The sequence below is a fragment of the Myotis daubentonii genome, chromosome 9 (genome assembly GCF_963259705.1).
Source record: "Myotis daubentonii chromosome 9, mMyoDau2.1, whole genome shotgun sequence".
Classification (NCBI taxonomy): Eukaryota; Metazoa; Chordata; class Mammalia; order Chiroptera; family Vespertilionidae; genus Myotis; species Myotis daubentonii.
In genome coordinates, this window is record NC_081848.1 from 67,607,500 (window position 1) to 67,625,593 (window position 18,094).

The window sequence follows — 18,094 nt, forward strand, 5'->3', positions numbered from 1 at the left end:
TACTGTTGGCATAAAGGTGATACCTAAACTCAGCACTTTCTATGATCTTATGGGCTTCCCACTAATGGCCACTGGCTGTAAACTCAACACCAGAAATAGGAAACCAGAATGTCTTATCCTGTATTCATATTGGAATGAGTTTTGGATACTTTTTAAATGAAAGGAATTGTAAAGACATAAACATTTTAGTGTGAGAAAGGGAAGAGCACAGACCATTTTGACAGGCATTTCAAAGCCCAGCTCTGCCAGTCACTAGCATTATGAATGGGGATTGAGCTTCAATTTTCCTCTTATATAAGATGAGATAATGGCATTTAGCTTGCAGATTTATTGAAAAGAGTATGTAAGGTAAAAATACTAACAATTATTGTGCACTTCTTTAGATGCTCAATAAAACTGTTAACTGCTTTGGATGTGTTGTCTCATTTAATCCTCACAACCATTTACAAGGTTGGTTTACTATTATTATTCTTGCTTCACAGAAGAAGAAAAATAACTCTCGTGGGATGAAAGGAAGTGGATGCCAGAGCAGTTGGATAAAATGCATTTAATCTTAGGTTAAAATAACAAAATGCAAAGAAAAATGGCCTAAATATGAGTGGCTGCTCATTCCTTCTCCAGTTTGCCTCACTTCCACTCACCTGTATCATTTCACCAGGTGTGTGGCCGTATGGTAAACTCAGTTGATGTTCACTAAAGTGGGAGTTAATAGATATCTATTCGGAAACCACCTAGGCTCAGTTGGTCAACTGAGAGTACCTTGAGCAAGCTGCTCTTATTTATGGGCTTTTATTTTTTCTCCTTTTTATTGATGACTTCTATAGAGTATTAAATTTTATAGCTGCAGGGCTGACCTTTGGCTCTGGTCTATATTTCATTTTGCATCCTCAGCAGCAGCATGTAACTAACTCATGTCACTCCTAACACTCTTTCAGTTTCTGGGTCTTATTTTTGAAGACAGGTTTACCAAATCTGCTGTGACTTCTCTGCTCTTCTAGTGGAAACCACAACCATTCAATGGCCAATGAAAACTACACAAGGATCACCGAGTTCATTTTTACAGGTTTGAATTACAACCCCCAATTGCAGGTCTTTCTCTTCCTGCTCTTTCTGAGTTTCTACATCATCAACCTAACAGGCAACTTGGGTATGGTTATTCTGATACGGACCGATAACCGCCTTCACACACCGATGTACTTTTTCCTCAGCCACTTGTCCTTTGTGGACATCTGCTTCTCCTCAGTCGTGAGCCCTAAGATGCTCACTGACTTCTTTGTGAAGAAGAAAGTCATCTCTTTCTTGGGGTGTGCTTTGCAGCAGTGGTTCTTCGGGTTCTTTGTGGCAGCAGAGTGTCTTCTCTTGGCGTCCATGGCCTATGACCGCTATGTAGCCATCTGCAACCCACTATTGTACTCAGTTGCCATGTCTCAGAGTCTCTGTATCCAGCTGGTGGTTGGTTCCTATGTCATCGGGTTTATGAACACCATGACTCATACAACAAACACATTTCTTCTCCCATTTTGTGGCCCCAATATCATCAATCATTTCTTCTGTGATGTGTCCCCCCTACTTTCTCTTGCATGTGCGGATACTGAGCTCACTAAGTTGGTTGTTTTCATCGTGGCTGGAGCTGTGGGAGTCTTCAGTGGTCTGACTATCGTAGTCTCCTACATTTACATCCTCACTGCCATCCTGAAGATCCACTCTGCCGATGGGAGGAGCAAAGCCTTTTCCACCTGCTCTTCTCACCTGACAGCCGTCTCCATCCTGTATGGTACTCTTTTCTTTATCTATGTACGACCTAGTGCAAGTTTCTCCTTGGATCTCAATAAAGTGGTGTCCGTGTTTTACACAGCAGTGATCCCCATGTTAAACCCACTTATCTACAGCTTGAGGAACAAGGAGGTCAAAGATGCCATCCACAGGACTGTCGCTAAGAGGAAGACTTGTTGGGCCTAAATTCTTATCTAGAAAGGCAATTAGGGAAGGATTCTAAATGGACAGACTAATTGTGTGGATTTCCATGATTCTAGCCACTTGCAAGTGTTTCTTTGGTCATCTCTCCAATCATTCATTAATTTAGTCAATTAGTGTAGATTCATTAAGCCCTGTATGTGATCTTTTCTATGCAATATTCCAATATTATAGTTCAAACTCACAGTCCATTTAATTTTGCTTCTCAGTCTGATTACTTCCCAAAAAGCTTTATTTAATTTCAGTTATTAATTTTTTTATCATTCTGCTAATGTTTTCTCTTCCTGCTGACTCCGTGGTAACTGGAATTTTAAAGTGCAGTTCTTTAGGTTTTACACTCACATCTAGCTCCCTTCAATAGGAATCTGAACTAAAAAGAAAGAAAGAAATGAGATCTCATGTTTAACCTCATCAGTGGAATACAATCCTTGGCTGTAAACACCAGTTTTGGGGGTGACCTTAGCACAAAGAACTATATACATCTCAGGGACTGAAAACCAATCTGTGTTCCATTCTGACAGATGGGGTGGTCCACACAGCCTCTTGAAGTAATGAAGAGATTTGTGCTCATTCTAATGCAGTTTATACCTGAAAAAAGCTTCTTATAGAAAAGGTAAACCTTATCTTTTCTTAGAATTCAACTTTTCTGGTAGATGCTCAGAGGATTACCTAAACTTCTCTATATGGGCCTTGGTTGTGTGTGTGATAGTGCCTTCTAAACACTGTTAATTAATTAAGTTCATTACTCAGTCAGTACAGAAAAATATGGTTGTATTTAGACTCTTTATCCAGATCGCCCTGTTCCTAGTAAGGTCAGTAGATTTGTAGCATCACAGGCAGTATATACATGCCACTCAACTTGATGGTTATGACTCCTGGGCAATGTGTGTGATAGGCAGCCCTGATCTGAGCTCCTCTTAGAGACCCAGGAATGCTACCTAATTTATATTATCTTTCTGGATTTATCCTTATCTCTTGATGTTGACATAAAGACATGAAAAGGAGATAGTTTCACTGAGGAAACAGGTCAGCTTTCCTAGATGACATTATAATGTCATAGCTAAATTGTTATAGAAATTTCCTCAGAATTTTAAGGAACTCTTAGGTCTGCCTTTTCCCACAAAATGAGTTTAGCAAACCTGATTAAGAAGCTTTCTCTAAAAGTCACAGCCTATCACTATTTAGATTCAGAAATAATTTTTCTAAATCTTTGAGCACTTTCTATATACAAAGTATTGTGAGCTATTTTCTATTGATTTTCATATAAGACACAATCTCTGAAAGTAGACATCAATCAGTGAGTACTCACACAATCATAGCATGCTTTCTACCTATAGGGGCCTTAAAGACCAGTTTATCCTAACCAGATGACTGGCTCATCATTGAAGCTTGGGGTGGTCGTGGGAGGGGAAATGTTTTATTATCTTATGTATTGTAAAGCCCAAAATATGACTTTCCATCAATATACTTATGGAAGGTCCATTTAAACTTCAGGAACCTTGTTTTAGAGTGGGTTTCCTAGATGGAATAAAATTTATTCCAGAATATTTATTGGAAATATCAGAAAAGCAAAATGATCCCAGCTGGCATGGCTCAGGGGATGAGCATCTACCTATGAACCAGGAGGTCATGGTTCAATTCATGGTCAGGACACATCCGTGGGTTGTGGGTTCAATCCCCAGTGTGGGGCATGCAGGAGGCAACTGATCAATGATTCTGTCTCATCATTGATGTTTCTATCTCTCTCCCTCTCCCTTTCTCTATGAAATCAATAAAAAAGAAAGAAATGCAAAATGATATAACAAAAAGAAACAAAATTTAGAATTGGAAGACCTCATACATTTATATATTCAACAAATAATTATCAAATATGTTCTGTGTGCCAGGCACTGAGCTTGGTGTTGTAAACAACAGTGAAGAAAATGAACAGCATTCCTGTATGCAAAGAGTTGACAGGATAGCATATCTAAGATGTACTTCTGTTAATTACCCTTTGGGTGTATCAATCAAGTCCATATGAGATAAATGGAAGTAATGATAGTATCCACTGTATCATAGGACTACTGTGAAGATTAAGTAAGAAGATGAAGATGGAATCACTTAATATACTTCATAAACGTATTTTCTGCTTCCTAATAAAAACTATTAATTGAAAATAGCAACACTTTGGAACCAGGATCCTAAGTGTGACAGATTCTTTCATACAGGATCATTTGCAGGATCTTAGATGCAACAATTGGAGGGAGAGTGGAGGCAGCATGGTATAGCCACTTGAATTCTAATCCTAGACCCATCACTGGAATTTTGTGATTTTTAGGGTTGTCTTTTAATCCCAACTATAAACTAACAATAACAGTGTTTAATTTACTGAGGATTTGTAACCAGTTGCTTGAAGGAGCTGAAGTTCACAGGGTTTAAGTAGGAGGAATTTTCATTATTTTTTTATCATTGCCCTTTCAAAATGCTGGTTGATGTGTCATCTCAAACCTCTTGATAACTCACTAACATCGCAGATAGATCTAATAGTTTTTTCTTTCACTTAGAAGTAAGAAACAAATGCTTTCCATTTCCCACTATTAAAAGTCAAGTTCAGACCAGATCAATATGGCAGAGCAGGTAAATGCTTTGCTTTTCTCTTCCCATTACCATAAAAATTGCAAATAAAGTGTAGAACGACCATCATTAAGTCTAGCTGAAAAGAATTGCTATAACTAAGAATTAAAGAAGAAGCCACATTGAGACTGTGAAGATATTAGTCAAAAAATTGGATTACATCCATGAAATTTAAAATAAGTCAAGTCCATGGTGATGTCAACTTCACAACGTCTTCCGAATTAAAACATCCTCCCTCCCCCATCTCAGGTTCTAGAGTGGTGATAAAAGAGGCAGATCTGAAGCTCTATTATTGCTGCCCATCCCTTCCACTCTGCAGCTGCTGGGATGGAAAGAGAGCAGAAAAACACTGGCTGGGATTGTTGGGATCTGGTGTCAACATCTTTTAATGACAGAGGCATGACTATTGGCTCTTTCTCTTGAGGATTGTCCTAAGGAAAGAATTCAAAATGCAAGGTTGGATAGTGTTGGCACCTTTATCCAGGGATGTGTTTTTCAATGTGTATATACAAAACCCAAGTAACCCCTGGTTTCATTAACTAGTAGGTACAATTGGCATTCTCTTTCCTTTCATGCTAAATTATGATGAGCTCAAGTTGTTGATGCAAGATGCAGAGTGTTATGAGCATCTCTTTCCATGTATACCCTGAGCAACCCAGGGGAGAGAAACAGTTTATACTGTTGCTCTCATGCCTTCTCAGCTGCCATTGGCTGCTTCTACTTCACCCACAGGTTCCTATTCCCATTACTATAAGTCTTCTCTTATACCTCTCAGTAGTGGCTATTCTTCAAAGATTCCATCATTTTCTCCCAAACCTGGCAACAGTCCCACTTTATTTTAAGTCACCCACAGCATATTTGAGGCCAGGCTGCAACTCCTATTGGGACTTTATTAGAGGCTGGAGATAATGAGAGAGATGTGCAATTCTGAGGGTAATTTGGAGCTACAACATAGATTCCCCTGAGTCTGTGAGTGGCTTGCTTTGTGGATGACAGCAGGACAGTCCCATCAGGACAAAGTGTCCATTCATAGAACATTTGCTTAAGGCTTGGACTTATCATGGGAAAACACCACATGGAAGTCCTCACAGTTATGTTCTGATTGAATTCAACCAAAATGAGTTATGTTCTTTGTACAGTCTTGTCTTCACACACACACACACACACACACACATACACACACACACACACACACACACACACACACACATATATATGTATTACAAAGAGATAATCAGTAGAGACATACAGGTGCATAACAGGAAAGGAAAGTTCCACAAAATATACTTAGTTTTACTACCTGAAATACCTGTTTATTACTAAAATCCAGCCCAGCACCCATTTGTAAGAATGGTTTTTACAGTTTTAAATGGTTAAAAAAACTGAAAAGCAGAATGATATTGCATGACCCATGAAAATAACTTGGAGTTCAAATTTCAGTGTCCATAACAAAATTCCTATTGGAATACAGCCATCTTCACATTGGAGTTTCTCCACAGCAATGCTGTAGACAGTATGGACAGGATGACACTTTGTTGTGGGCACTGTCCTTTGTATTGGAGAATGTTTAGTCTCATCCTAGACTCTACTCAGATGCCTGTAGCATTCCACCCCATTCATTACAACAGAACGTATCCAGGTCTTTTCTGTGGTGAAAATATATGTAAGCCAGAACCACAGCTCTATGGCTTGTCCCTGCTGCTTTGGGGGTTCAAGAGCAGAGTTGGGTGGCTGTCAGGGGGACAGTATGCCAGCAAATTCTAAAATATTTACTATATGGCCCTCTATAAAAAAGTTGGATGACTCTTACTTTATTCTACCATGTGTTTTTTCTTCTTTCCTAACAATGCTGGTCATGACCTACTAAATTGATTTAATTTCCCATTAATAAGATTCCAACTGCTGTTTGAGAAATGCTATTCCAATGCAGCTCCAAAGAGACAGTATATTGAATATTGGATAAGAGCATAAGACTTAGAACCAAATGTGGGTTCATATTGCGACTATATTATTTAAAAGCTGAGTGAACCTGAGCAAGTTACATAACCTCTCTGAGCTTTTGTGACCACATATAGAGAGAGGGAATGATAACAATAGCAGTTACATAATTGTTTGTTATTATTATTGGTGTTTTTATTAGGGTCCTCAAAGAAACAAAACCGAAAGGATGTGTGTGTATATATACAATGAAATTTATGTTAAGGAATTGACTCATAAGATTATGAAGGAAAGCAAGTCCAAAACCTGCACGTGGAGCAGGCTGGAGACTCAGGGAGGAGATGATGTTACATTTCAAGTCCAAAGACCATCAAGCCGAAGACCCAGCAAAAGCCAAGGCTGTCTTTAGCTGCTGCAGAATTCTCTCTTGATCAGGGAAGATCAGCCTCTATTCTATTCAAACCTTCAACTGATTTAAGGCCCACCCACATTATGGAGAGTAATTGTACTAAGTATGAGGAGGACCAGGTTCTGCCAAGGTTGTGGTGCCTCTAACTCCATGACCTTGAGTAGATAAATTCTCCATTCTACTTTTTTGTTTCCTCACTTGCCAAAGAAAGGGTTCAGCCTAGAACATCTCTAAGGTAGTTTTTGCTTCTAACATTTCTGTGACACACACACACACACACACACACACACACACACACACACACACACTAATGCTGTAGGAGTTTGAAGCCTGAGGAATCAGCCTTTAACTCTTCAGAGAAACCATTACAGCAGAATGCTAACAAACTACGTTTGCCAGTGTGAGACTGGGCTGCAAGGCCCAACATTGTTACTGATCCCCTTTCTAATAAGATGCCTTAGACGTCATTGAGATTGATTAAGTCACTCAGATTCCAGCAATTACTAAACTTGAAATAAATTATTTGCCTCATTCCTAAACAAGTTTCAGAGGAACTAATTAATCAGGGCAACTTTAAATAAGAAAATTTCCTGGGTCATAATTGCTGTTCAGGAATTATAGATGTTTGAAAAGAAGGAATTCCTGATGAGCAGATAAACTAGAATACCATTTGTACTACAGATTGACAGCTAATCTACATGCAATATGCAAGAACATGGTCTGGGTGTTGGGAGTCCTACTTTTATGTTGAGAATCACTCTGTCTTATTCTGTGTAATTGACAAGTTATCTAATGTCTTTAGGTTACTTTTTTCCCCCCAGATTTTCTCATTCAGCAGGAATGAATAGGGGAGCTTTAAATTGAGGATTATTGAACTCCAAAATTTTAAAAATATTCTCAATTTTGTGAACAAAATTTTAAAAATATTCTCAAATTTAACAAAAGGAGATGTTCTTTGTTAAATCCTACATGCTTTAGTCATAACCAGTGACTTAATAATACTTCCGCTTTGCTTTACAAGTTGTTGAGATCCATCAATTGTCTATAAACTTGACCTTGACATTTAAACATAAACGTAAAAAGTGTATTACGGTAAATGGTTGAAACTTCCACTTCATGATATATAAGCTCTGGGGATGTAATGTACAGCATGGTGACTATTTTTAACAATACTGTATTGCACATATCCCCTACTAGATTAGTGCACTCATGGTGTCCCTTGGCGTGGCCTGCAGGGATCTGGGGAGGAGCTGCTCCACTCATCTTGGCCCACTCATCCCAGTCAGCTGAGCAGTGCTCCCACTGTGGAAGCGCACTGACCACCAGGGGATAGATCCTGTGTTGAGTGTCTGTGCCCTGGTGGTCAGTGTGTGTCATAGTGACTGTTAGTTTGGTTGACCAGTCTAGGCTTTTATATATATATAGACTAGAGGCCCGGTGCTAAAAAATTTGTGTACTCGGGAGGGTCCCTCAGCCCAGCCTGTGCGGTCTCGCAGTCTGGGACCCCTCTGGGGATGACCACCTGTTGGCTTAGGCCTGGGCGATTGGGCCTTAGCTGGCAGTCAGACATCCCTGTGGCAGCTCAGGAGTCCTCAGGGGATGTCCACTTGCCAGTGGGGATCAGGCCTAGCTGTAGTCGGACATTGTTAGTGCCCCTGAGGAGGCGGGAGAGGCTCCCACCACCACCACTGCACTGGCAGCCGTCAGCCTGGCTTGTGGCTGAGCAGAGCTCCCCTTACGGGAGCACACTGACCACCAGGGGGCATCCTGCATTGAGCATCTGCCCCCTGGTGGTCAGGGTGTGTCATAGTGACCAGCAATTCCCAGTCGCTCTGCTGTTAGGGTCAATTTGCATATTACCCTTTTATTATATAGGATAGAGTCCTGGTACATGAGTGGGGGCCAGCTGGTTTGCCCTGAAGGATGTCCCGGATCAGGATGGGGGTCCCCAATGGGGTGCCTGGCCAGCCTGGGTGAGGGGCTGAGGGCATTTGCAGGCTGGCCACAGCCCCTTCAGGGTGGGGGTCCCCACTGGGGTACCTGGCCAGCCTGGGTGAGGGGCTGATGGCTGTTTGCAGGCTGGCCACAGCCCCCAGCCACCCAAGCTCCCGTTGGAGGCTGACTGGAAGCAGGTATCTGGGATTTATTTGTCTTCTATAATTGAAACTTTGTTGCCTTTTGCAGAGGCCACAGCTGGCCAGAGCAGGCGGGAAGTTTGGCTTTCTTCATCGCCGGGACAACCAAGCCTCCTACTTGCTCCACCTCCGTGGCTGCCGGCCGCCATCTTGGTTGGGTTAATTTGCATATAGTCACTCTGATTGGCTGGTGGGTGTGGCTTGGGTGTATGATCAATTAGCATTTTTTGTCTTTTATTAGTGTAGACTTGAGGCCCGATGCATGAAAATTCATGCACTGTAAGGGGGCCCCTCAGCCCACCTGCCCCCTTTCACAGCCCAGGAGCCCTTAGGGGCAGGAGGCAACTCAGCGATCAGGGGAAGGCAACACCCCTATCACACATCTGCTGCTGCCACTGCCAGCAGCGCAAGCCTCAGGCAGCCTTGGGCGGCTGGGAAGTCGATATCTGAGGCTTGCCTGCACCTCAGGCCAGCCCGGTGGCTGCGGGGCTGAGGGCAGGTCCAGCCTCACTGTGTGCCTGCCGCCCCCCAGCTGTGCTGAAAGGACTGTGGGACTCCGGTGGCAGGTGCATGAGCTGCACCTGTCCCTCCTTCCCCCAGAACTGAAATGACTGGGGGACTCTGGTGGGCTGAGGGAAATAGGCTCCGCCATCTTCGTGACAGTCAATTTGCATATTTCCACTTTATTACATAGAATACTCTCTGCTCATAGCAATAACTAATTGGTATTTTCCCACTGCAATTACATGCATAGTGTATGTTAAGTGAAGAATGGATTATAGATCTTTAATTAAAAGCTAGTTATTACTATTATTATTTATTAATTTTGTGTCATAGGCAGGGCATTAATTCCTTTTTCATAGAAGATGAGCTGAACAGCCACAAAGAATCAATGGGTTGTCCAGGACCTCATAATTTGTCTCACAGTTTAATTTTTTCAGGCACAATATTCTTTCAACCATACTTCTGTGCTTTTATTTCCCCTTGAACATAGCAACAAATCTAGGAAAAGAGGATATGGGGCTTATTTCTTTACAATTGTAAAACTCTCTGAGATCTACACTCTATCTTCTCTTTCTTTGAAGTTCTTCCTTAAAGGACATTTCATATTAGTTCACTGACTTTGAAGGTTGTAAATAATCTCTAATGCTCTAAACCTTTTTTGGTCTGTTTTGTTTATTTCACCATGCCTTTTGCCAGTTTTGGTGTCTGTGTTGGGTAATGACTTGGGTTCAAGATGGTAACTATTAATTTTTAAGGTTAACACTGTTTCTTCAACTTTGTGTTAATAAAGATTCCTTCAAAATGACCATATATCCTCAATTCTTAAAAACTTAGTTTTGCCCTGGCCAGTGTGGCTAAGTTGGTTGGAGAATTGTTCCATGCACCAAAAGGTTGCAAGTTTGATTCCTGGCCAGGGCACATACCCAAGTGGTGGGTTTGATCCCTGGTCAGGGTGTGTAGGGGAAGCCACTGATCGATGTTTCTCTCTAGCATAGGTGTTTCTTTGTCTCACTTTTTCTCTTTTTCTCTCCCTCTCCTTTCCTCTTTCTCTAAAAACATAAAATAAAATCAATAAAAACATGTCCTCAGGTGAGGATTAAAACAATATTCCTGCTTTATAAAAAACTTAGTTTTAAATATTTAGTGTTATTTAAGAACATGAGGGCCAAAGTATGTTTTACAGAATGTGCTTTCAGTACCTGTGACATACACACTTTCACATTCTTCATGAAACATATTTTCTACCCATTTTACTCTTTAGTCATCACCTGTTAATATGGTCTCAGCAAATACAGAATGCATTCAAATAAAGGCTAGGCAGCAATCCTAGTGAAAAAACACTAATAGTTCTTTCTTAAAAATGTTGTTGCACTTTGCCACTAGATAGCAGCATCAGCTTCTCAATCACAATGAACATTTTCTTCAATAATTGAAAGCATTATTAAGACAGTAGGCTTGAAAAAATAGCTTTCAAAGTCTAATTATTAATTTTTGAGGGCTGTGAAATCATACACAAGTTTTGTGTGCTTGGGCCACTCATTTATATATATTCATTCCATAGGAAAGAACTGCTTCTTTCATCAGGATTTTTAAAGTGCACGGCACATAAAAATTTAAAGTTTCTGATATAATCTAACATTCTTACCTTTCAAATTGTAAAACTAATGTATAAAGGGCAAGGAATGATTTTCCCATGATATGTAACAGAATTCATTATTGCACACCTGTACTTGAAACACATAGTTCAGAGATCTTTACTGCATCCAACATTCTTATAAGTCCATCTATTATCATAATGATAATAAATAAAAAGACTTTCATAATGATAATAAATAAAGAGACTTTGTAACCTTAGCTGTAAATATGTTCCCTAGTGTTCTTTGCTACTTTAAAAATAAATAAAATTATGTAATTAAATTATTATTATTTCTATATTTTTTATTTTTAAAAAAATGTATCTTTATTGTTTAAAGTATTATAGGTGTCCCCCTTTTTCCCCACATTGACCCCCTCCACCTACTCCTGTGCTCCCCTCCCAGGAGTGGCCCCTGAAGGCCACTGTTGTCTGTGTCCATGGGTTATGTACATATGTATATAAATTCTTTGGTTAATCTCTTCCCTTTTCCTTTCCCAACTTCCCTCTGAGATTCATCAGTCTGTTTCATGCTTCTGTGTATTATTTTGTTCATCAGTTTATTTTGTTCATTAGATTCCACACATAAGTGAGATCATGTGATACTTGTCTTTCTCTGATACTTGGGCTTATTTTGCTTGGCATAATACTCTCCAGGTCCTAGTTAAACCATGCCTGATTACTTTAGATGCCTCTATTCCTCCAAAGGTGACTATATGGACTACTGCAGAATCTAGAGAGAGCTGAGTGCCCTCCAGTCCCTATCCAAGAGGGATTACATAGTTAAATTGAATGCACATTTTGAACAGCTATATTCACTAAACCACATGTTCATTTCTTTCCTTACTCCCTTTTGGGATAAGTCAGAGTAATCGAAACAGAGGAATGATCAAAGCTATAAAATATTTTTACAGCAACAAAACCTCAAATGTCTAGATTTAAAACTTTAACTGTGTTTAGACAAAAATAGATTAAAAGAATTCCACAGACCCTAGAGGAAAATTTTCAATTGTAAGGATAATAAAATAATCTTTAAGTATGAAGGTAATTATAACTCGTTACTCAAAAAAAAATGGGAAAAATCAAACAACTCCCAGTCCTCTTAATCCTATCTAATAATAGACAAACAAGGTAATTGACTGTACCTTCCCTATGCCTCCTATTGGCTAATCAGCATGATATGCAAATTAACTACCAACAAAGATGGCGGCTAATTTGCATCCTGAAGGTGGGGCCGGCAGCCCGGGACCCTCCTGCGGGACGGATCCCTGACTTGGTGAGGCGGGGCGGCATTGTGCAAAGGGCAGGGGCGGCAGGGGTTGGGCAGGGCAGGACGCCTGGCTTCCGCCCAGCCCGTCAGTCTGGGCAGGTGAGCAGCGCGCGCTGGCTTCCTGCCCTGACCAGGCCACTCCGGGCCTGTGGGCAGCATGCAGAGAGCCTCTGGACAGGGGATGCGGGCTTCCAGAGGGCTGGCTGTACTCCCCACATAGCTGTGGTGGCAGCTGTGAGCATGCCAAGCGGAATCTGCAGGCCGAGTTGAAGCAGCGCCTGCAGGCCATCAGTGCCGAGGAGTGGCTGCACAAGTCCCACCTACTGGCCCAGAAGGTGCAGGATCGCCGGGACAACCACCCTGGCAGGCCAGACTGACGTCCTCCTGGCCACATCCCGGGGATTTGCAGATCTGCAAAGCCACAGGCCTCCGGTGTGCACATCCTCTCTTCCCCACCTTGCGTGCAAACATCCCCTAGCAAACTGTCACTCTCCCGTGCCTGCAACAGTCACAGAACAAGGCGTGCACAAGTCCCCCCCCCCCCCCGCCTCTCTGCCGCACTTCCATCAACCCCAGCATGCCTAACACCCCCACAGGATGTACACACATCCCCTCTGATGCGCTCACGTCCTTTGGAGAGTGTCTGGGTGTTCTGGGTGCTGAGGCTGAGTGCCTGTGAGATGACAGTGAGAGGGCGGAGTGGTGATGCCCTGTTCCCACAGGAGGCCAGTGCAGTGACGAGATCACCTCTAGGGGGTTAATGCAGGTGTTGAGGCGGGAGCAGGTGCAGACAGACACACCTGGTGGACACGGGCGGCCCTCACTGAGGTGCCTTCAGTCAGGGTTCAATATCAAGAACCCAGAGGCGGAGAGGAATTCCATCCTCTCAGTGAAACAGTGGGATAGTCGGAATGACTGCAGAGGAGGAATGTGCACTTTGGGTGCCAGCACCCATGAGCGAAGGCTGCCCCGACTGAGCCTCGCTTGCTTGGGGCTTAGTGCACTCCTGCCAAGCAGTGGATGACAGGATGTGCTTTTCTGAATTAATGAGAGAAAACATTGATTCTCCCACTGCCCAATAAGGTGGAAAGTGAAGTGGGGAGTGAGCGAGGTTCCCTGTCTGGGGGTTCCAAATCTACTGTTGGTTTCTTTCACTGCTGACTAGAGATATACAGGGTGTCTCCCCAAAATGTATGCACACTTTGAATACCTACTGATTCCAATGGTTTTAAGCATGAGAAGAAAGAAACAACAATGGAGCTGTTATCTGTTAAAAGTGTGGGCACAAACAGGTAGTCAGACATTCCCTGAGGGTCTTAGATTGGAGAGGGTGCAGGCCAGACTGAGTGGCCCCTTCTCCCCATCCCCACCCCAGTGCATGAATTTTGTGCACCAGGCTACTAGTATTATTAATAAGGAATAAATAACTAAAATACAGCATCTAAAGAGTTTTCAGGGGTGAAATAAATGACTACAGTTAATAATATTGTATTACATATTTTAAAGTGGCTGAGTAAATCTTACAAGTCCTTATCACAAGAAAAATGTATTTTGTAATTATGCATAGAGATGGATGTCAATTAGAGTTATTGTGGTAATCATTTTGCAATATATACAAATATGGAAGTATTTTTTTGTATACCTAAAACTAATATAATGTTATATGTCCATTATACCTCAATAAAAGGTTCTTTCATATCGAATCAACAGAAAGTTATAGAAACTTAAGCTTTTATAGAAAAAATTGCTTTAAATTAATACAGCATATATCTTTGTGAATAAATGTTTCCAAATTTCCAGGTAGAAACCCAAAATAGGATTTTTTTAAATGAACCTCCATACTGTTCTCCATAGTGGTTGTACCAATTTACTTTCATACGAGGACTGAATGAGAGGTTTCTCCACAACCTTTCTTACACTTGTTATTACTACTTGTCTAGTTGATAATAGCCATTCTGACAGGTGGTATCTCATCAAAGTTTTAATGAGCATTTCTTTAATAGCTAGTGAAGTTGAACATCTTATATACCTGTTGGCCATTTGTGTGTCTTCTTGCAAGAAATGTCTATTCACATCCTTTGCCTCCATTTTTTTTTGTTCATCCTCACCCAAGGATATTTTTTTCCACTGATTTTTAGAGAGAGTGAAATGGAGGGAGGGAGGTGGAGAGTTAGAGAGTGAGAGTGAGAGAAATGTAGATGTGAGAGCATCACATTGATTGGTTGCCTCTTGCACACACCCCGACTAGAGCCAGGGATGGAACCTGCAACCAAAGTATATGTCATTGATGGGTAATTAAACCCACAATCCTTCCACCCTTGGGCCGATGCTTTAACTACTGGGAAACACAGGCCCGGACACCCTGCCCATTTTTCTTTCTTTTTAAAAAAATATATTTTATTCATTTTTTTTACAGAGAGGAAGGGTGTGGGATAGAGAGATAGAAACATCAATGAGAGAGAAACATCGATCAGCTGCCTCCTGCACACCCCCTACTGGGGATGTGCCTGCAACCAAGGTACATGCCCTTGACCAGAATTGAACCTGGGACCCTTCAGTCTGCAGGCCAATTCTCTATCCACTGAGCCAAACCAGTCAGGACACCCTGCCCATTTTTCACTGGACAGTTTGTTTCTTTGGTGGTAAGTTGTATAAGTTCTTTATGTATATTTGTCAGAGCTTTTGTTTGCAAATAATTTTCCCCAATTTAGTTTGTTGCCTTTTTGTATTGTTGGTGGTTTCTTTTGCTGTGCAGAAGGTTTTTGATTTAATATAGCCCCATTCATTTATTTTTGCCTTTATTTTCTTTACCTTTGTGGTCAAATTCATAAAATCTCCTCTAAGACCAAGGTCCATAAATGTAGTACCTATGTTTTCTTTTATGTAATTTATTGTTTCAGGTATTATATTTAATTCTTTGATCCATTTTGAGTTAACTTTTGTGTTTGGAGAGTAGTATTACATACTACTAATAGTAGTTTAGCTTCCTTCCTTTGCATGTAGCTTTCCGGTTTTCCCAGCACCATTTATTGAAGAGGCTTTCTTTTCTCCATTGTTTTTGTCTCCTTTGTTGAAAATTATCTGTTCATATACATACATGTGGGCTTATTTTTGGGCTCTAGTGGCTAAGACATGGAAAAAAACAATGTTCTTTGATAGATGATTGGATAAAGAAGATGTGGTACATATATACAATGGAAAACTACACAGCCATATAAGAGATGAAATATTGTCATTTGTGACAATATGGATAGATCTTGAATATCTCATGCTGAGCAAAATAAGTCGGAAAAAGTTCATAACCATATGATTTCACTCATATGCGGGATATAAAACTGAAAGCAACAAATGAACAAATAAGAAAAACAAAAACTCACAAATGTAGACAATAGTCTGGTGGTTATCAGAGGGAAATGAGTGGGGAGTAGTAGTGAAAGGTAAAGGGGGTCAAATATATGGTGACGGAAGGCAATTTGACTTTGGGTGGTGGGCACACCATCTAATATACAGATGATGTATCATAGAAATGTATACCTGAAATCTATATAATGTTATTAACCAATGCCACCCCAATTAATTTAATAAAAAAGATTACAGCAGCATGTTTAGAAATTAATAAGAAAACAAAACAAACCAACAAAACCTCTAAAGTAAGGATTGTATTTCATGCTGAAAGATTTGTGATTTTTTTTCTTACCCAGGCTAGAACCAAAATTCAAATTTCCATATTGACTCTGTTTTGACTTGGAGGTGAAGCATATGTCTTGGAAATAAAAAATGTATTTTCTATTGCCATAGGCTAACAGTTCAGATGCAATTGCTAAATTCTAAGGACAAATTAATACATTATCAGAAGTTTTTCTTTTCCAGTTCCAGCTTACAATAGTTAAACTCTTCACATTTTTTGGACATAATTCTGAAAAATTATTTCTTTGTCAACATGTAGTAAGTAGTACATCTGAGGAAAGTCCAATTTTCATTCTTAGCACTTGTTTCCAAGACATTAATGCAGACGAGAGAGGGGTACTACCCTGTCTGTACTTTAACTTGCAAAGGATTCCATAGAGTTCCCTTGCTTAGCACATAACTAGAGGTAGTAGAAAGTCTATATCCAGTTAGAAACAAACTTTAAATGATCAGAAAACAGATCTCATTGGACTCACTTAGGATATGAAGCAAAACTCTAATTACACTTTCCCTTAGTGGACTCATTCCCTAGAAATTGCATGTTTTGGGAATAGAGATTTTTCAATAACAATAACACAGGAAGAAATGATGCAACTTTTCAGGGAACTTTTAGCTAACCAATGAAGACTGAATATATTTTATAGTGAAGTCACCCATATTTTCTTTTTGGAAGAAGAAAAAGAATAAAATCAAACGACCATTGAAAATTCTGCCCCATTCCCATGTTAAGGGAAGGGATGAAACCAGAGAAATTCGGCTCATTTTTACTTTAGTTCTTCTTGTCATCTTGAAAGAAGAGGGAGGGAACCTATTAGAATGTAAGTTGAGATCTTCTAAATCATCTTCTGTTCTTCATACTACTTGATTTTTAACAAGTTCAAAAGAGCATAAATTATTTTAAGTAAATTTAAAAATAAGTTATATACTACGTATTTGGTTCATGGCCAGGATCGGCATGATCCTCATCTTTGTTGGATGTTGAGCAAGACCTAAGACAAGGGCATTTATGTGGAGATAAATTTAAGTTTTGAAACTAGATCAAACTAAATATGAAATTAGATATTTTAGCAACAGGGTAAAGGGAAAAGAGAGTTCTGAATTTACTCCATCCGTGTCTAAAACAAAAGGGTAATTTCTTTGCTAAAGGAAGACTAACATAGGATATGTTGGTATTATCCCAGTGCTCTGAACATGAGAGCCAATTGTGGCCCCAACTCTGTAGTTTGACCTGTATGGAGAACTGTATTCTATTCTAAGCACCAAATGAAAAAAGAGAAACTAAAATGTGCATAGCGGGGTAGAAGGCTTGGGCAGGTGTAGAAAGCAAGCTTGATAGAAAAGAGTTGAGGAGCTTCAGGCAACTGTCAAGTGGAAGACTGAGATATAGAGCATGACTGATCCTGGGGGAGCTAATAGACTCTTGAAGAGGTTGAAGCAAGAGGTGAATGAGATGAGTAAACAGTTTGACTGGCCGTTTAATCTTTCTCTTTAATTCCCCCAATGCCAAGGATATAATGTAAACGGTATTTTTGGCTTCAGAGGAGATGTTGCTAGTCAAATAATAAATTTCAAACTGGAAAACGGAAGGAAAAGTTTCTACCATAAGTCTAATGTTGGACTCTGATATTCCTGGGCTCATACTTTTTTTAAAAAAGTAAAGTATAAGTAGCTTTATGAGCACCTGTACATTTATTCTCTTGTTCTATGTGGGTGAGGATTCTCAGTGATCAAAAACAATAATAGTGTTAACTAAATTAAATGAATGAAGCATTTAAGGTTCATAGAGATTAGCTGACTTAATCAAGGTTACCCTTATAATAGGTGACATAAGAATCTTAGGGGATACAGAAATGGGAGAATGTAGGCTCTTTTCCAAATTTCTTCCCTGTACTGTTGCCATAAAGGTGATACCTAAACTCAGCACTTTCTAT

The 18,094-nt window shown here is 40.3% G+C and overlaps 1 protein-coding gene across 1 annotated transcript; it reads left to right on the plus strand.

Moving 5' to 3' along the window:
• Window positions 1–1,017: 1,017 nt before the first annotated feature.
• Window positions 1,018–7,591, plus strand: LOC132242270 (olfactory receptor 5G9-like). Its single transcript, XM_059711172.1, has 2 exons — window positions 1,018–1,929; window positions 7,556–7,591. Exons 1-2 carry the CDS (start codon window positions 1,018–1,020, stop codon window positions 7,589–7,591), a joined length of 948 nt encoding a protein of 315 aa, XP_059567155.1.
• The last annotated feature ends 10,503 nt before the right edge of the window (window positions 7,592–18,094 follow it).